Genomic DNA, 20,322 nt, shown 5'->3' with positions numbered 1-20,322 from the left:
TTCCAACCCAAACCATTCCACGATTCTATAAAATACGTGTGGCTGAAAAGGCTGGAAAACTGGGGCACCGCTTCTGTGCCCTGGCAGCTGCCCTGCTTCACCCCCTGTGCAGAGCGGAGCCCCTGCACCCCCACCCCTCTCTCTGGATCCCCGCATGCCTCGTACCACTCTCTGGATCCCTGAATTCCCCATACTGCTGTCTGGATCCTCGCATCCCTGGCTCCCCTTCCTGTACCCCCTGCATCCCCCCCTCCTCTCTCTGCATCCCCGCATTCCCCGCTCCTCTCCCTGTGTCCCCGCATCCTCCGCTCCTCTCTCTGCATCCCGGTATCCCCACATCCCCCGCACCTCTCTCTGCATCCCTGCGTCCCCGCATCCCCCACTCCTCTCTCTGCATCCCGGCATCCCCACATCCCCCGCACCTCTCTCTGCATCCCCGCATCCCCCACTCCTCTCTCTGCATCCCTGCATCCCCGCATCCCCCGCTCCTCTCCCTGCGTCCCCGCATCCCCCGCTCCTCTCTCTGCATCCCGGCATCCCCGCAGCCCCCGCACCTCTCCCCGCAGCCCTCGCACCTCTCTCTGCATCCCTGCATCTCCGCATCCCCTGCTCCTCTCCCTGCGTCCCCACATCCCCCGCTCCTCTCCCCGCATCCCCCGCACCTCTCCCCGCATCCTTCCACCCCTCCCGTCTCTCCCCGCATCCCCGCCCCCCCCGGCTCCTCTCCCCGCCCCTCCCGGCTCGGCCCCGCTCTCTCCCCGCCCCCCGGGCTATAAGGGCTGCGGGGCGGGCGGTGGGAGCCGCGGGGCCGGGAGCAGCGGGACCATGTGCGGTGAGTGGCGGGGAGGGGGAAGCTCCCTCTGCCCCCTTTTCCCGAGGAAAGGCGGTCGCCTCCCCCTTCCCGGCCGGGGATGCGAAACGTCGCGTTGCCCCCGGGGCCGCTGCTCGGGGCGCCGGGCTCGGGCTCTGCTGAGCCGGGATGAGGGATTAGCCGTGATTCCCTTCCCACCGCGGCGATAGCGCTTGTGGGTCTCAAACAAAGGCTGCGAAGGAGCTTAATTCTTAGCTGATATGAGTTTATTCGCCGTCTTTTATCTCAGAGCGATGAGGTAAAGAAGGGTCTGTCTCCATCGCGGGGGCCGTTGCCTGGATAGGCGTTGGGTCGGATTAAAATCGAGTCCGGGTGCAGAAGATGCTGCTGGGATGTGGGTTAGTCACAGAGGGAGTTTTCGTGAAGCTTTACCTGTCCCTTCATCAAAATCTCCTCTTTGGTTGGAAGGGGAAAAATCCCAGCTTGTACTTCTTATCCATCGTGAACAAACCCTCTTTTGTGAGACACAGGCTGAAAGTCAGTTGAGTTCCTGCTCCTAAAAATGTGCTTTCTGAGCTGTCTGCCTTCCCCCTGCCTCCACATCCTCTTTATCTGTGACCTCGGGGAGGGCGAGGAGCCCGCTGAGCCTCTTAGCATCACCTCGTGTTCCCACTCTGTTAGAGCTCCTACGTGACTTTGTTATCAAGAAGACAAACCTGGTGTCTTCTAAGCAAAAACCTTCAGGTGAGAGACTTGAGTCAGTGCCTGAGCAAACCAAAGGTGCTGGTGGCAGGCACGGAGCAGCGGGACATGTGGCTGGACCATCAAAAACTGGGAAATGAGGGTGTTAGTTAAATGAGTTACCTAAAACATCTAGCTCGGGGTGGAGTAACTGGCTCGGTATGAAAGAGTGTGGCGATTCATCAAGTGTGGTGAGAGTAGAGAGAGTTTTTTTCCCCATCAACATTTGGGGACTTTTCATAGAATCATAGAATAACCAGGTTGGAAGAGACGCACCAGATCATTGAGTCCAACCATTCCCATCAAACACTGTTATCGTAAAAGATGCCCCATAGCTTCCTTGCTGTGCTGATCTCCTGTGGGAAGTGCAGGAGTTCCTCTGGTTGCAACCAGCAGTTTCTGGTTTACTTTTTTAGGTTGTTTTGATTTTTGCTTGTCTTTCCAGGTTTAAGTATTGAAAATACGTCACGCTGCGTTTTCTCTGACTTTAGGTAACACATGAAGATGTAAACTCATTGTTTTCGCTTTGAAAATGCGTAGGTCACTAAGTACTCCTCTAAACGTGCTATTTAGGAAACAAAGTTGAGATATTATCGTGCTCACATGTAGGAAGACAGTACAGAAAAAGCATGCAGGGTTTAAAAACCAGGTAAGATGCTCTTAAGCTGATGATCTACCTATTTGAAATCAAAATCAGTTTCATTAGGATGTGAAGTTGAGAATAGGACTTCATCAAAGCTAAGTTTCTGGCATCAACAATGTGCTTAACCCAGCAGAGGCTTCCTTTTATTTATTTCAAAAAAAAGAATCACTAAGTTGGGTCAAACTTCAAGTGTTGGCTGCCCAGTTCTTGATTTTGGTGAAGTCTTGGAACTGTGAGAGTTCTTGCAGATTTTTCTCTCAATAAAATACTTGGTGAGCTTTTCATCTTCTTGTTGCTCTGCTTGCAATCCTGAAAGGGGAAGCTCTGAAGTCTTCCTATGCATGTAAAGGGAAAGCCTTTCAGAGTCTGTGCGCGGTTAGAGCTGGTTTTAGTGATGTTTTAACAGCTTCTCTTTCTGTTTTGAGTATCTGATCCTGATGGTAAGCCATATGTGATTGACCTAGTCCATGTTACTGTGCAAACTCTGTAACTATGGAAAGTTATAAGCAAGGTTTAGCATTCAGGTCAAGAGAGTAAAACACTTCTTAAATGCTTTCATTGGATTCTGTTTCTGTGTATGACTTAGGAAAGTATTTCATTGCTTGTAAACCAACCTCACCTTACTTGATACACAACACTTCAATACTGTATTGGCTTAGAGACTACTTGAGTCTTCACTGGGGAGGAGAGATGCAAACTCTGGAAATGGCATCTAATAGCTTGGGGAGGCTGTTGGAACGTAAATTGCAAGCATCACAAAACTCTCTTATCTGGTGTATGATTCAACGAAGATTCAGTTGCACTGGTTTGCTTCCAGGGGGATTTAAGCTACAAGAAGTCTTTAGAAAAAGTTGTTTCTACATGAGTTGAGCAATGTGCTTTAAATCTAGCCAAAAAGATGACTGAGTAGGGAAGGAAATACGCAAGTGGGTAGATCATGAAACAGAAAAGTACTAGAGAAACGGTGCTGAGAGTAAGATTTATTTCCTTTAGCTGAAGGAATTTATAATATATTCTTTGAGAAGTCAGGCTGCAGCTATTGCTTTCATTGTAAATGGCCTCTGGTGACTTCTGCATCTTCTAATTCACATGTGTGGAAACACAGCTACAGTTCCCTGGAAACAAGGATCTTTTTAACAATTGCAGCACACTGGTAGCATTGTAAGGATGGTCCCAAAGGAAGATTTTTCCTGGAGCTCTGTGTAGTCAAAGGTGCCACGTGGAACATACGAGGCTAATGCATCTTAAATACCGTTGTGAAATTTGGCCTAGAAAGTAGGGCTGGATCCAAAATGAGGTGTGTAGCAATGTTTTGGAATGATGTTGAGAAATTTATATTGAAGAAATTGAACAATGCTGCTCTAGAAGTTCGTGGTTAGTGCCAGAGAATGGTAAATATATGTGCAAAAATTATCAACAGGCTCTCAGTCTAAGGTGACCGTATGTAACCAGAGGCATTATTTTTCAAAGCCCTCACGAAGAGCAGTATTTAGCTGTTCAAATTCCCAAATACTTCTTCAAATGCAACTGTTGTCTTAATATCTCCATTGATGTTGGATGCTTTAGAAATAATTAGACTGGGCTCCTCAAATCTCAGTTCTGTAGCAGAAAATTATTTTCAACTCTTAATCCTTCCAAGATAAATTCACAGACCGATGTAATAGTCTCTTCATCTCACTGTCAAATCAACCGTATTAATAGCTTAAAATCAGTGGAGTAACTGAATTTACAACAATACTTACTAGGGAGATGTATTGGTGTATCATTATAACAGCCTCTTCACTACAGCTATTTGCAGCTCGAAAGCCTTGATTGAAGGGGAAGAGTGTGTTACATTTCACACAAAGGCTTTCTCTATTTAAAACACTTGCTTGTCTGAACTGCTTATCTGTTGAGCTTTTAATGTATGGTTTTTGCTAACTGTAGTCTCCAGTCCTGACTTGTTGCCTGAGAAACTGTTGAAACGCTGAAACAGTTTCTGTTTAACTGGGGTAGGGACTTGTAAGAATTAATAAAAGGGCCTAATCTAGCCTTCTAAATGCAGAAGTCCCACGAAGAGCGATAGGCAGAGAAAAAGTAATGGTTGTGTCCTTTGCAGGTAACCTTTTGGTTATCTTTTTTGAAGATAAAACAATACCCCCAAAAACTCCTTCTAAGGAAAAAATACTTGTGTGTTTTTGCCTTCCAAAAAAAATGTGTGTATGTACCAACCTAAAAACTAAAAAAGCCACTTCTTGGTTGATGACTGGCCCATTCAAGAGAAGAGGGATGAGGCTTGCAGGCTCTTCCAGGCTGTTTGCCGAGTAGGCAAGGAATAAGTTCACGTCTTTCTTGTGATGTCTCTGTAAAATCTGACCTGAGGACACGGGGCAAGCAAACGAATCTTGCGTCTGGGTTGGGTTTGGCAGACAGCACAAAGGGTGGATGCTTGGTTTTTGGGTGCCCCTGGTTTTGCATCTTCTGTTTCTCCTTTGTTGTCCTATCCTTTTGACTTCTGCCCTCCCTTTATGTTTTTTTTTCTCTCTTCTCTTCCTGCTGAAGTGGCTGTTGTGTACTGGATTAAGCTGGAGCCTTTCAGAAATAGATGTTGTACCTGCCCATGGGTATTTAAGGCCGTGATGTTGATTACAAAAGTCTCCTTGTGTTAGTACTGGTGAATATGTTCCTTCTTTAAATGTCTAGTTGTAGTTCTGGATATGAAATGGATCACTATGTTCCCATTTTCAGCTGCGGTTTTCATGAAAAGTAGAAATTTTTTTAAACTCCCTCAACTGTTTAACTCTTGGTGGGTAACATGAGGAGAGCAAAACTGGCCAGGAAGGCGTTGTGTTGTGTGGTGAAAATTATGGCCCTGTTTCCTTTATTGTATCTGAACTCTTTCTACTTAAAATCCTTATAGGAAGAATTATACTAAATGGGAGTTTGGGTTTCCCTAGGGTCTTTCTGTGTTATGAGTTTTACAGGGTATTAAATTGAGTCTGAAAGGATGCAAACTCTAAAAAGAACTTTGCTTCTCCCCCCCTCCCTTCCCCTTTTCTCTTTAAACAGGAATTTTTGCTTATCTAAACTACAGAGTGCCTCGGACTCGGAAGGAAATATTTGAAACCCTGATAAAAGGATTACAGAGGCTGGAATACAGAGGCTATGATTCCGCAGGTACGCGAACTAACTAAACTAATTAGTTTTAGCCACCAAGAGCTACTTAGGTGACTTTTTGGGTGCTTTCCGTTTCTGCGTGTTGGATTTTCTTTTTTATCCTGCAGATTAAAAGATCAGAACTAGTTGAGTTTCTTCTTTGACTTTCCTCAGGACTTTAAATTGGGTGTTTAACTCTGGAATCAGTTGAGGGTTGAGGTTTAGTTCATATAAGCAAAGCAAATGGGGTGTGAGGAACCAAACCTCCATACAGGGTCATGTAGTTTGTGCCTCAGCCTTTTTTGTGCATGTGAATCCCAGTGAAAGGATGAGGAAGATTAAATTCATCTTTAAATTTGAGTTGGCTGATTTCATCATGCAAAACCTATCTGTCCTCAAGGAAAATTTGAGTTAGCTCCTGTATATTTTCATCTATGCAGTGGATACAGACTTCATCTAGTTTGGTTTGAACATACACAGGTCTAGCGACAGACTTCAAGTATACTCCTTTTGAAGGATAATTTTAAAATAATCGTTTCACTAGTGTGTCTGTGTCTTCTCAGCCTTTTTTTCATCCAGTGTATTTCGTGCTTTAACTAACGTTGTAACCATGTCCTGTCCTGTAGGAGTGGCAATTGATGGAAATAATAATGAAGATAAAGAAAGGTTCATCAAACTAGTTAAGAAAAGAGGAAAAGTAAAGGCCCTGGAAGAAGAGTTGTACAGTAAGTGAAAAAATGAACCCTTTACATTGGCCTCCCAGTCAGATATCATCTGTATCTCAGCAGAAAGTTAGACCATAAATTACAGTTATGATTTTGAATCAGAAACAACTGCACTGTGTAATCCAATGGCAGCTAAATTGTTTGTGCTTCCCCCAAATCTCCACTTGAAAGGCAAGCTGACCTCTAGGTGCTGTGAAACTATCAGTCTGCTCTCCCCTCTTTTGGTTGCTTCTTTGTTCAAGACCTGGGCTCCCCTGGTGCTTTACTCAGATGATTTCCATGCCTGGTAGCTGAAATGTTGAAACACGGACTCTGAGAGAATTTACAACCATTTAAGCAGCTGTCTGTCATCACAATCTGCTTTATGCAGTGCTTCCATCTGTGAAGAACTCAAGTTGTGTTTGAATACGTCTACATTGTAATTTGTAGTAATGGGGTCTGTTAGCCTAGCTGTTAATACTGGCTCAAAATGCTGAAGTCTTGGCAAACAAAGTTTTAATCACAGTAACTTGAACTGTCTGACGTGTCAAGAAAGCAAATGGTTTAAAAGAAAGCCAGAAGATAACTGTTAGATCTTTGCCTGTAGGAATTATCTTAGTGTTTTACTCGTTGTGTGTGTGTGAGAGAGAGAGGCTCAACTTAAGATATTGAGTAATCTGAATTTCTTGTATACAGAACAAGATGATCTGGATTCAAAAGCTGATTTTGATACACATTTCGGAATTGCTCACACTCGGTGGGCTACCCATGGAGTACCAAGTGCAATAAACAGTCACCCTCAGAGATCAGATAAGAGGAATGGTATGTAATCTCTGCAGCACTCTGGAACTGTATGAATTTGATGTGGTTGAATCTGCATGGTACCGATGTACACTCTTCCTGGTAGTGTTATGGTACCTACCCTGCATATTAAGGCTAAGCTATTGCTATTCTATCTAGGTTAGACACTGTTAAAATAAAGTAGCCTCCTTTCAGCCCAAAGTAGCACTGTAAAAGATTCACAAGATCAGTTTTCTGAAAACTGATGCAAGTTAGTCAAAGGACAACGTTCTTGTTTAAAAGGTAAGACTGGAAATGTACGTGCATCAATACTGTGACGGAAAAGAGAGATTTTATATTGCTTTTCATTTGAGATGACTTGGTGCTGCTCTACTGTGTGTAGCTTAAAACAGTCTTGATGAAATGGAGCAACCTTCATATGCCTGCAGCATCTGTAAACTGCTTTCTGTTGTCGGTGTTACGATGCTGTAGGTTTGAAAGGTATAGCAGGTAGATTCTAGTGTACTTCAAAGGTTTGTTAATTTTCCCTTAATGATATTTATATGTGTTTTTTTTCCTTTTAGAATTTGTTGTAATCCATAATGGAATCATCACAAATTATAAGGACCTGAGAAAATTTCTGGTGAGTCTATGGCAGCTTTTAATTCTAAAACTAGAAAGTAAATGCCCACCAACTATGGTCAGAACTTTCATGACTTTGTTGGAATCTGAATTCAAGTTTCTTGATGTCACCTATAAAATAGTAGCATGAAGAAAACAGCCTAATTAAGGTACGCAGAAGCTGTTGAGGTGCAATATGTAAAGTACTGAAGTGTGTGTAAAGTATTTATGAGTAGAATAGCAATTGACACTCAGATTCTTTGAGAGGGTGTGTGGCGTGGGGTCCGTCCTGTCTCTTGTTGTTTGACAGATGCTAAGCAAGTCTTACTGCGTGTCTTATTCCAATATTTCTGAAAGAGTAGCTATGACAGAGCAAATCTTTATCTGTTGTCTGTAGTGATATATATCCACTGGTCCTGTGCAGTGCTCCAAGCAGCCTGGCTTACTGTGCCATTTCTGGTGGGAGGCAGCTGAAAAGCTCTGATGTTTATTGCCTGAGTATGAAAACATTTTTTATTCTTCCATATGATATTTCAGGAGAGTAAAGGCTATGAATTTGAATCTGAAACGGATACAGAAACGATCCCCAAGTTGATCAAATATATGTATGACAACAGAGAGAGTGAGGACACCAGTTTTTCAGCCTTAGTAGAAAGAGTTATTCAACAGTTGGTAAGTGGGAAGCCCTATTTTTCCTTTACTATAGATCAAGCTGTTTGTGGGGTTCCAGTATTCTGCATTTATACCCTCAGCAGGCGTCCTTAGAAGGTGCTGCAGATAGTGCTTTTTGCCCTCTAAACAATGCCTAATAGGCTGAGAAATGGGATTAAAATTTTGGAAACTTCAAAGGCTTTTCAATGGTAAATTTTTAAATTGCATTAGCAGTGGCTTTTGTTTGGTGGCCCTTTTTTTTGTTTTGTTTTCCAAGCAAGGGGATATCACAGTTTTTTAATGAAGCAGCTTAATTTAAAAAAATTGTAGGACCCTCTGGGGTTGAAATCTCTCATAAAGGGCAGTGTGTTCTTAAAGGCTATTCTGATCATGTTAAAACACTGCTGTAATTCAAGTTTGTCTTAATAAGATGCCTTGGCTCCCATATTTGGAAACAGATCTAACAGGCTGTACTGATTTATGGTGTAGCTGGTTCCCGAACTGTGAAGTGGGAATCTACTCTTACTTAATATGTGAATGCTTAAAAACTTCAATCGATGCATTGCAAACTTTGAGAAAGCTTGCTTTGTTTCCTCCCCCAGTCTCTGGGCAGATGTTTTCCCTCCCCTTCCTGCAGTTTCTTAGCTTTTTTTTCACCTCCCCTTTCTCCTCTCTGAAGCGGCTCTGTAGGATTCGCCTAGAGCAGGGCTGGAATACAGACTGCATAAAGTCCTGTATGGGTCAAGAGGTAATAGTGGTGCAGACATTGAGCTGAGGGGAAGGGTGGCTTCACCAGACCACAGCAAAGAAGAGCAGAGCAGTCTCAGACTCCTCTGCTGGAGGAATTGATGTTACCAGCTCTCTTCTGTTTGCAAGGCGGCGGGGGCTTTTGCTCCTGCTTTTGGAATACTTCTCAAGTTCTCAAGCTGCATTGATGCTACAGAGCGGTTGATTGTGTGTTCCTGGTTTTGTTCTTGTGTTGGGGATTTTGGTTTGGTTTTTTTTTTTGTGGAGTTTTTTTTTTTAAAAATACATTAGTGAGAATTGGCTGCTTAAACTAGGAGCTACCCCAATATTTTAGCATGATAAAATGCAGCTATGTGCACGTTCTTATTAAAAGTCTTACTAAAAGTATCTAACAGTCTTCACATTGATTGTGAGTAACATCTCAGAAGTTTTCTTAACACTTGCACTGGAAGTTATTTTTTTAATTTATAAAGAAAGGCTCAGAGCTGCTTCCTGATCTTTCAGCAGTTAAGTGCCTTTTAGCTTGTTCTGCTCCAATTCCTTTAAAGGTGCAGTCTGCCCTCCAGGAAGAGATTCCTGATAGTAGTAAAGAGCTTTCCTTCACAGCCTCCTCAGAAAGAGGGGCCCCAGTTTAATGAGATGCAACTAATTGAGATAAGCTGTTTAGAATTGGTTTTTTTTTCCCCTCTTTTGCTTGCATGGTTTCCAGGAAGGTGCTTTTGCATTGGTTTTCAAGAGCATCCATTACCCAGGTGAAGCTGTTGCTACCAGGTTAGTAAAAGTCCATTTTATACTTAATTCGTGCTTTTTGGGTTAAAAAATGTCTTAAAAAACCAAACCAAAACAAATTAAACAACAGGCCCAAACCCTAGTACACTGGTGTTTAAAGTGCAGAATTGATCAAAACTCAAAAGACAGAAAGCTGCACTAGTGGATTTTTTGTGAAGTGCTGCAAAGCTCTGCTGAGCGTTGTCTTCAACTGACTATCAAATATTACTTAATTTGAGTTGTACTGACTGCAGGTCCGTGTTTCCAGAGGCTTGGGTTGATTCTCTATAATCTTTATTTTATTTAATAAATTAACAATGACTACTCACTTTTTGAGGTTGCAAAAGCAGTAGTGAAAAGTAATCAGATGAGGCTTTCTTGCTTCATTCAAATACTGTCTCAGTTGGAGATTGTCCAAATGGCACTCTCAGAAGAATTTACTGTTGACAAACTCATTCCCCTAGTCTGTCCCTTTGTCTGTTGTCAGTAAAGAAGCTCAGTGTATCTTCTGTTTTGAAAGCTGTATTAGGAGAAATGTTAGCACACTCTTGTATCTAAAAGAGGAGGGAAAGGGTATGGTTCAATTTTACTTTACATTGAATAAAGCCTGAGAGGAGTATGTTCAGGTTGGCTAAAATACCATCATGCTAATGGGTTATACAAACAGTGTTCTGTAGCTGTCATAGCATGTATGATTTGGGGTTTTTTTTCTATATAATTTCTACTTTATTTATGTCTTGGAAAACAACTTTCCAGAAATGTAAAGATATGAAAGCAGCAAGTGAGGTAGGAGTGGGGATAAAGGGGATAAAGACTGATTTATACTGCAACCAAAAAGCCCATTGCCTCTGTGGCCTAAAATAGGACTATGTTAAAATTGTGAAAAAGCCAGCTGTACCATCACTGTAATTGGAGAACAGCTTCTGAATGAGCTATTCCACATGTGGTTCAGGGTTGAGTTTTTAGGACTGAAGGAGTTAAGAGAAGCTAAATTTGTAATCTGAGGTGCTGGAGGGGTAAATTATTCTTTTAGTCCTGTGATATTTTTTTTTTAATAAGCTTTTCCATGTGGCATGTGACCCGTATAACTAAAAAAATTATCTTGGTAGTCTACAGTTTCAGAGGTGTGTTTGACATTTCTGAGTTTAAAATGCTAAAGGGTAGAATGCATTCCAGCTTATTGCTGGCTCATGTTGGAGGCAGAGTAAGCTTTGCTTGAAAACAGTGTTCAAATTGGTGCCTGTGCTAAGCTTTTTTTGTGATTCCTGGAAGGAAAACAACTAGTTTATGTAAGTTTACATCTACCTGGATATAGTTCATGGGGAAAGAATCACCAAGGCATGTGATGCTTATTCATGTGATAATACTTGGCGAATCTTACAGAAATAAACCAAATTTATGTAGCTCCTGCCAGGCAGTGGCTTTAGGATCAGCGTTGAGGAGGATCTTTTTACTTAGGAAGGTAGATGGGCTATTGTCTTTCACTTGGATGCACCTTTCTTTTTCTAAACTTGCATATTTTCCCTTTGTAGGAGAGGGAGTCCTCTGCTCATTGGGGTTAGAAGCAAGTACAAGCTCTCCACTGAACAGATTCCTGTTTTATATGGGACATGTAAGTTGATAAGTCTAATTACGTTATTTTTAAAAATTAATTTTTTTGTTACTTTATGATTAGAAATTAGGTTAATTAGTCTTTTTATTATAAAACTACCAGCTGATGCCTCAAATAGCTTCTTAGCTGAGGATATTCTAGTTTTATACTACTGAATGTGTAGTTCATGTAAAAAGCCCCAAAATACTTGTGATAGCTTGAACCTCTATAATCTCTAATTTGAACAGATCTGGTTTTGCATTAAAAGCATCTCATTTCTTTAACAGGCAACATTGAGAATGTGAAGAACATCTGCAATTCCCGAATGAAAAGACTGGACAGCTCTACCTGCCTTCATGCTGTTGGGGACAAGGCAGTAGAATTTTTCTTTGCTTCCGATGCAAGGTAGTGAAAATACTTAAATGCTTCTCCAAAATACTGGTTTTGTTTAGAAGTGAGACAGCTCTGGAAATGTTGTGCTATCTTGCTGCTGTACAATTGTTTTCTGCTAGCATAGCTTCTAATCCAGGTAACTTCATAAAGCTCACAGGCTAAGGTACTTGAAAACGTGGAGGCTTGACTTCAGCATCTGAACTGTAAATACCTGCCAAGTACTAACCTCTATATAAAATCAATCCAGTGTAGGAAGGCAAGTTGGTTACAAATAGACACTATTAGCCAAGTGTTTGGGCAGACTATAGGTTAGTTTGGATTTTGGCTTTTTAATGCAGCTATCAAAGGAGGAAATAGCGATATTGTTCCAAACCTAGCAGGAACCTGGACATCAGGCACACATTTATCTCCCTTAGTAGCAAGATCCTGACCTTAGGAGACCATCAGAGACCCTGGAAGGCAAAGTCAGACCAGCAGAAACTTGCTGATGGGAGGTGCTGTGGCTCCCAAGCCTTCTGCTCTGGGTTCCTGTGAGAATGCAGAAGGAGCAGCAGATGGAGCCATTTCCTTTAAGATGGCTCTACCTGTGGTTACTTCCAAAACAAAGATAGAAGAGGGAGCTGGAAGTGTGGCGTGGCATATTGAATTGCTTTGCTATCAGCTCTTGCCTTGCTTCTGTTTTCTCTATAGTGCTATCATTGAGCACACCAACAGAGTAATTTTCTTAGAAGATGATGACATTGCAGCAGTAACTGATGGGAAGCTTTCAATTCACCGCCTTGAGCGTTCAGCTAGTGATGATCCTTCCCGGGCCATCCAGACCTTGCAGATGGAATTGCAGCAAATCATGAAAGGTGGGTTGAAACATCTGTAAATTAGTATCATCAAAGATCAATAATTACTGGCTGTTTGTGTAGTAGATAAGGCATAAAACTGCTAATTTGTTGTGAAAATGCCGTGACACTTAGGCTATTAGTACTGGGAGCTGTATATTCCAATATTTAACACCAAGGGAAGATGGGCAGTATGGCACCCTACCCATTTTTAGCCTTGGAAAAGTCCTAGGAGCTCCTATTCATCTCAGTATTGAGTGAACACTGTTAGCATGTTGTTGTGGTTGTTAGCAGACTTTGACTGTAAACTAAGAACTGAAGTGGAATAGAGAAGTTTCTTTACAAAGGAATTAAGTTACCATGTCAGTGTTGGGAAATGAAACTAGCCTGAAAGAGAGAACCACCAATCCTTTCTTCTGACTTATTCTTAAGCTTCTGTTCAAACTAACAAAGTCAAATTATCTTGATATCACAGGTCATCTTAAAAGTAATTTCTTTGTAATTGTAATAGACTTCAAATAACAAACCCTGTACCTAAGCATTGCCACGTAATGTTTTTCTAAACAGGTAACTTCAGTGCGTTCATGCAGAAGGAGATTTTTGAACAACCAGAATCAGTGGTCAATACGATGAGAGGCAGGGTGAATTTTGAGAGCAGCACAGGTAACTCGGAACAGGCATTCCAGCTACACTAAGCCTGCAGATTTTAAACATATTAATTAGAAAATAAAATACACCATCGTTGTTTGTTTGCAGTTCTGCTGGGGGGCCTAAAGGATCATCTGAAAGAAATCAGAAGATGCCGAAGATTGATCATTATTGGCTGTGGGACCAGCTACCATGCTGCAGTAGCTGTATGTTCAACCTCAGCTGAAATGCATCTAGAACCTCTAGTTCCCAGGCTTTTAGACAACCACTCCACATCTGTTTTCTTTTATATCTCAAACTTTGTCTTTCACTAAGGGATCTTGCCCTTTTATTTAGTTTTCTTTTGTGCTACATTATTAATGCTCCACTGCTGTTACCTACCATGCTAGAAATCAACCTTTTTCACCTTGGTTTTTAAACCTTTGGTCAGTATCAATTTTAGTAATACCAATCTGTTTAGATTGTCTCTCACTCTTAAGATGTCAAGACTTCTGTGGGCGGAAATGTTAACAAATACTGTGTGCTGCTTGAATACAGACTCGACAAGTATTGGAAGAATTAACTGAATTACCAGTGATGGTGGAACTTGCTAGTGACTTCCTGGATAGAAACACACCTGTATTCAGAGATGACGTGTGCTTTTTTATAAGTCAGTCAGGTGAGCTGCTTTTACTGTTTGTCTTCAGTTGAGTGAAAACTGGAATGAAATACAGAAAGCCAATTATGTATTACTTTCTGCTTCTTGCAGAAGATGATGGCTAATGGGCCAGATTTGTCTTGAATTGAAGTTTCTTTCAGACTTTGTTCAAATATCTAGACAATGAGCGAGACCTGAAAGACAGTTTTCAGTTGCGTTTTTGCTATTATAACATACTTGTGTAGAATCTTATGCTTTTCAGGAATCATTACAATCTTCTGTCAGCCTGAAGTCAAGATTTAAATGTTTTCCAGGTGAAACTGCAGATACGCTTATGGCCTTGAGGTATTGTAAAGAACGTCGTGCTCTAACTGTTGGCATCACAAACACAGTTGGAAGCTCAATATCCAGGGAGACGGACTGTGGTGTTCATATCAATGCAGGACCTGAGATAGGTGTGGCAAGCACAAAGGTAATTGTTGTTCAGTGTTTGACTTTGATACTTCACCCCTGTGGAATCCAATTAAAATTTTAATTGTAGCACTTCAAGCTGAGATCATACAAACTCTTTGCAGACCTTGCTGCTAAATGCTTTGTTTTGTCTGCAGGCTTACACCAGCCAATTTGTGTCCCTTGTAATGTTTGGCCTAATGATGTCTGAAGACAGAATTTCCTTGCAGAAAAGAAGACAGGAAATCATTAGTGGACTAAAATCATTGCCAGGTATATTGATATTTTGGGTTTGAGGAGGAATAGGAGGTATTGTTTAATGGGCAACAGAAAAGAAACATCCCTGCATAGTATATCCCCTTCCCCTGAAAGGTAGACAATAGAAGAAAAATGGACTATTAGTTTCTACACTAATGGCCAGTTTTACAAGTACCTTTCCAAGAAACTTGGCAGGAAGATCAACATTTTTGTAGGTTGGGTTTTCTAATTACACTAAGATCATTTTGTATGAGAAATATTACTTGATCTCCTAAACTGATGATTTGAAATTTGTAAAGCCTTTCACGTTAAATCAGGATAGATAAAAGAAAACTAATTCAAGATGCCTTTAAAATGGATGTTCCCATCTTCCTTTAGAAATACAAATGGGATGTATGATCACTGCTTAAACCAATAGTTGCTTTAAATTTGTTACTGTAAATAAGGCTGGAGAAAACATCCTGAAATTGCACAGCTGCAAAGATGCAAAATTAATGGTTGAATTATGTTAAGTGTATTTATTCTAATAGGTCATTAGAACATGCTCCTACAAGAAAACTTTTTTTCCAATTAAAAATAAAAAAATCCTTTTTATGTGTCCCAATAGAGATGATTAAAGAAGTCTTGTCCTTGGATGAGAAGATACATGATTTGGCTCTTGAACTGTACAAACAAAGATCCCTGCTGGTTATGGGTCGTGGATATAATTATGCCACTTGTCTGGAAGGAGCTCTGGTAGGAACTTCTGAGTATTGCTCGATGTTATTTAAGATGAGCTTTTGTGGCTTCTGCAAAATAGTTCATTAACATAATACTAGTAACTTGACAGTATTTGATTTTTTTAAAATTTTTTTAAATTTTTTTTAGAAAATAAAAGAAATCACCTATATGCACTCTGAAGGTATCCTAGCTGGTGAGCTGAAACACGGGCCATTAGCCTTAATAGATAAACAAATGCCTGTAATAATGGTGATAATGAAGGATCCTTGTTTCACCAAGTGCCAGAACGCTCTGCAACAGGTCACTGCTCGACAGGTAAGCTGTTTAATTAATGTAATGTCATAGGGGAAGAGATTATGCACATGGTATTGCTGCTGACTGTGCCTCAGACGAAGGAGGTATTGGTGATTTTGTTTCTTTCTAATTATAAAGTTATAAATAACGTGCTGTATCTGCATTGTAGGTTGTTATTAAAGGCTAACAGCAGTAGTGAAAACTGTTTGCGTGTGGTTGATTTGGTTTGGGTGAAAACTCCACAGGGTGAAGCATTCAAGTCTCACAGAAAAGTGAACGAAGAAAGTAATTATGCAAGACTAGCTTTTTCTTTGCTAGCTACTTGAGTGTCTTCAAACATACTACTGACGTGCTGTGAGCTAATATTTCAAAGTAGTTCTAAGCCAGCTTTTCACTTACCACTGAAAAAATTTAATTTCAGGGTCGTCCAATCATTCTGTGTTCTAAAGAAGACACAGAAAGCTCAAAATTTGCCTACAAAACCATTGAGCTGCCACATACAGTTGACTGCCTTCAAGGAGTTTTGAGTGTTATTCCTCTCCAGTTGCTTTCTTTCCACCTGGCTGTTCTCAGAGGATATGATGTAAGTGCTTTCTGTATTTAGCACTCCGGTTAGTGCAGTTTTGAACTTCCTCCTACAGGTCTAAAGTGAGATACCTGGTTATATGGCATTTCTAACAAAGGAATGTGATGCTCCAGCTTACAGTGACTGTGGTAAGAGAGGAGGCAGTTCAGTGCCAGTTCTTCAGCTTTATATTTTCTTTAATTGGTATCCTAATAAAAACCTAAAGATAACGTGCTTGATTTGGTTAGTTAGGAGTGCAGATAGGACTTTTTCAGAGAACTAAATCTTCAAATGTGATATTGCACTTTTTAACTTAAAATAGTTCAGTGCTTAGTTTGATGCTGGCAAGATGTGTCAGTTTGATAACGATGACTACTTCGGAAAGGTACCCTGTGCAAAACAAATATGTGTTTGTTAGCAGCGTTTTGGAAGCAAGGATGAATTCAACAGTGAGTCATTATCTGCAGATCTATAGTCTCTTGTGTGTGTTCATGTGTCTAGAATAAAGCAGAACTCATTAGGAAGTCTCAAAAAACCACACTAAATGAACTGTCAAACGCAGAATGTCAGTATTATTCTGTCATATACTGAAAGTCTGTCTCTTCATTCTAGGTGGACTTTCCAAGAAATTTGGCCAAATCTGTTACTGTAGAATAACAGCAGAGAACAGCTGATGTTTTTGTCACCAGACCTCTGAGTTACACGTGTAGAAATGTGTTGTTCTGAATTGATAGGTACACATTTTTCTAAAGAGAATGACAGTGTTAATTGGAAAGTGTCAGAAGGATTTATCTCGCAGCTTTAAAGGCTTTTTGATGTGCCTTGTCCCCAAGTGCTTTTACTTACAGCAAATACTCCTTTAAGTCCTGAAATTGCCTAAGGAGAAGATAAAAATTGTTTACACATGGTATACTGAATGAACTTTTCTACTGTGCAATATATATATATGTACAGGTTTCAGAGTAACTGTGAACGTTTTTTAGCCTACACTACTTAACTAGTTTTTAAGATATAGTATTTATAATTACAATTGTATATCTTTTTTAAGTTATTTTTTTAGTACATTGCTTATCAGTAGCATTGGTAATGCTCAGAATGTAAATACTGAGCCTGTTGATGCTTGTGTACATTTCTTAGGGTTTTTCTCCTCCTTCAGACTCAAACTGGAAATTTGTTGTCCCTCTTTCTCCCCAGCTTCCCCTCTCCTCTCATATCTGTTTTGTATTTAACCAGTCTTTTCTAAAGCTCTTCTGTGGCTGTAAATTCCCAGCTATGTTTTAAATTTCTGCTTCTTTCAACTGATTATTTGATAAGCCAGAGCAACATTTTGTTTTGTATGCCACCCCAGCTCTTATTTGCATAACATGTACAGTGTAACAAAATAAGGGAACTGGATGTCTTTCAAGTGATACTTCTCTTGGAAGAGGGTACAATGAAATTTCAATGCAATTAAAAGATTATGTAATTCCTTTTGTTTTGTGGTTTTGTTTTTTTTTTAGTGTGTTTTTTCTTTTAACTTCACAACTCCTCATTTCGGGTCTGAACGCTGCAATACTCAGATAGAAGTAGGAGAAGTGTTCTCCCCTAGTCTTGCTTAAATCCTGGTATCACAGTTCGTTCTTCTGTTTCCTGGGTTACTCTCCCAGATAGTCACACCTTACTTTACCTTATACAGCAGCTGCATTTCAAAATAATGTGTTGGGTTTGGGTAGCTTGCTCTGCATCACCATCTTTCTGAAAAAGTGGAGGAGAATTGAATTTGATGACTGTTGGTCAGTGGTTGGCCAGACACAACACCATAATCTCTGGCTGTAGCTGCTACTGTAGTTCACACCAGCTGTTGATTAAACCTTCATATTTTACATTCTGTTGAGCGGACAAATGTAGGAAGAAATTTCCTGAAAGTGAAAATAGAAGCCGTGTCTGTATTTTTACATATGCTCTTTATTTCCACGAAGTTGCCGTAAACTTGCATTTACTAGTACTTTTTATAAGCTCCGAAAAGAACCCAAATCATAATGAAGCACAGTGCTAATCTGACCTAGATGCCAAGAATATGTAACTGAGCTTCTAGCATGTTTTGGTAAGCGATGCAAAGGCCCTTTTTACTGTCTGTCTAGAATTAGTATCCTCTTCATCTTAAAAAGTGCAGCTATTAAAGGAAACTGATGTCATCTAGTCTATATGATACAGTAAATTGATTTATTAAAAAAAAAGTTTGGTTTTTAATTTAAAAGGACAAAAATCACAGAAATGAAACTTCCTCTTGGTCCTAGGAGAGGTGGAAAAATATATGTGGTTTATTTTTAGTCAACACCTGTTTTAAAAAACAAACAGCCCCTGTGTCGCAGCAGATGGTATGGCAGCATCTAGATGGGTTATACTTTTTGAGTGAGCTCAAAAATAGCTGGGCTACCTGGGGAGGGAATAAATCCCTTCCCTTCTGAACTACCATTCCTGGAAAAGCTGTGTGCGATGATGAAAGGGAGACAGACCTCCTACTCTTCTCTAAGCATATTCTTTTAATCAGCACAGCATCCAGGAGTCAAATTAAGAAAGTACTAGTGCTTTCTCTTATTCACGCAGGTCTTTACACAGCTCTTTGGTTTTCTGACCTCCTGACAAACAGGTCATAGAATCAGAATCACGAGGTCAGAAAAGACCTCTTGGATCATTGAGTCCAACCATTCCTCTCTGCCACTAAACCAGGTGCCTGAGCACCTCATCTACCCATCTTTTAAACACCTCCAGGGCTAGGGACTCAACCACTTCCCGGCAGCTTGTTCCAGTGCCCGATGACCCTTTCTGTGACAAATTTCTGTCTGATATCTAGTCTGAACCTCCTCTGGCGCAGCTTGAGGCCGTTGCCTCTTGCCCTGTCCCCTGGGAGAAGAGGCCAGCACCCTCCTGTCTACAATTCAGGTAGTTGTAGAGAGCAATGAGGTCTCCCCTCAGTCTCCTCTTCTCCAGGATAAACACCCCCAGCACCCTCAGCCACTCCTCTTGTTCTCCAGCCCCTTCACAGCTTCGTTGCTCTTCTCTGGACTCGCTCCAGAGCCTCAACAACCTTCTTGTGGCGAGGGGCCCAGAACTGAACACAGGATTCGAGGTGCGGTCTCACCAGTGCTGTGTACAGGGGCAGAAGAACCTTCCTGGACCTGCTGGCCACGCCATTTCTGATACAAGCCAGGATGCTATTGGCCTTCTTGGCCACCTGAATCATAGAATAACCAGGTTGGAAGAGACCCACCGGATCATCGAGTCCAACCATGGTCCCACTGCTGGCTCGTGTTCAGTCGGCTACCAGTCAACACCCTCAGGTCCTTCTCCAGGTCATGACTGTGCACTGAGGGACTGGGCTCCCTGTCAGGCAGCAGGGAGGTGGATGTGAGCCTTCCCCTTGGCTTCGTTCCCCCCTTCTGCCAAGGGACAGCTCAGGTCTTCGTGTTCAGAGCTGAAGGGAGTTGACATACAGGGTGCAGAGAGTGAGGTTGAAGGGAAAACTTGCAGCAGGCGGATTCTCAGGGACCCTCAGCTACAGCCCCATGACGGAAATGGGTGAACAGCAGCCTGCTTTCAGAAACCCTCCTTGCCCAGAGGAGGCCACAAAACTGGTGCAGGGTTTAGAGAGGAAGCCGTATGAGGAACGGCTGAAGTCACTTGGTCTGTTCAGCCTGGAGGAGGCTGAGGGGAGACCTCTTTGTGGTCTACAGCTTCCTCACAAAAGGAGGAGGAGCAGCAGGTGCGGATCTCTTCTCTCTGGCAGCCAGTGATAAGACCTGAGGGCATGGCAGGAGGATGTTCCAGGGGTGGGTTAGGTTGGATATTAGGAAAAGGTTCTTCACCCAGAGGGTGGTGGAGTCCTGGAACAAGCTTCCCAGGGGAGCAGACAACACCACCAGGCACACGGTGATGTGTGTTGTCCTGTGCAGGAAGGGGAGTCGGACCCGACGATGCCTGGGGGTCCAACTCTGAACAACTTATGATTTGCTGCAGCACCCTGAGGGCACAGGGGAGACGTTCAGCCCCGCGCAGGGCGGCTCCACGGCCCCTCAGGACGCGGCGCCGCTGCCGGGTGACACCGCCAACATGGTGACACGGTGACACGCTGACGTCACGACGGGGGCCGAGCCCCCATCACCCCCCACCTCACTGCGGGCCTGCCCCGCCCGCCCTTATATAGAGCGCCTGGCCCCGCCCCCGAGGCGTGATTGGCTGGCGATTGGCTGGCGCCCGCCGGCTCCGCGCCGCGATTGGCCCGCGCGGGAGCCCGTCAGCGCGCGCAGCCCGGCGCGGAGCTCCGGAGGCCATTGTGGCTGGGGCCGCGCCGCG

General features: G+C 42.2%; 1 protein-coding gene across 1 annotated transcript; it reads left to right on the top strand.

The window, feature by feature from the left end:
- The first annotated feature begins 771 nt into the window (after nt 1-771).
- On the top strand, nt 772-17,459 carry GFPT2 (glutamine-fructose-6-phosphate transaminase 2). The gene is made up of 19 exons (XM_069869047.1): nt 772-832; nt 5,244-5,351; nt 5,957-6,055; nt 6,731-6,856; nt 7,399-7,457; nt 7,973-8,107; nt 9,543-9,604; nt 11,134-11,213; nt 11,480-11,597; nt 12,276-12,439; nt 12,986-13,081; nt 13,175-13,272; nt 13,604-13,724; nt 14,018-14,175; nt 14,312-14,426; nt 15,019-15,146; nt 15,279-15,446; nt 15,847-16,008; nt 16,603-17,459. The coding sequence occupies exons 1-19, from the start codon at nt 826-828 to the stop codon at nt 16,645-16,647; spliced, it is 2,049 nt and encodes a 682-aa protein (XP_069725148.1). The 5' UTR covers nt 772-825; the 3' UTR covers nt 16,648-17,459.
- The last annotated feature ends 2,863 nt before the right edge of the window (nt 17,460-20,322 follow it).

This window comes from Phaenicophaeus curvirostris, chromosome 15 (assembly GCF_032191515.1).
Source record: "Phaenicophaeus curvirostris isolate KB17595 chromosome 15, BPBGC_Pcur_1.0, whole genome shotgun sequence".
Classification (NCBI taxonomy): Eukaryota; Metazoa; Chordata; class Aves; order Cuculiformes; family Cuculidae; genus Phaenicophaeus; species Phaenicophaeus curvirostris.
The sequence above is the reverse complement of the archived record's forward strand: the minus strand, read 5'-3'. Positions and strand labels throughout refer to the sequence as shown.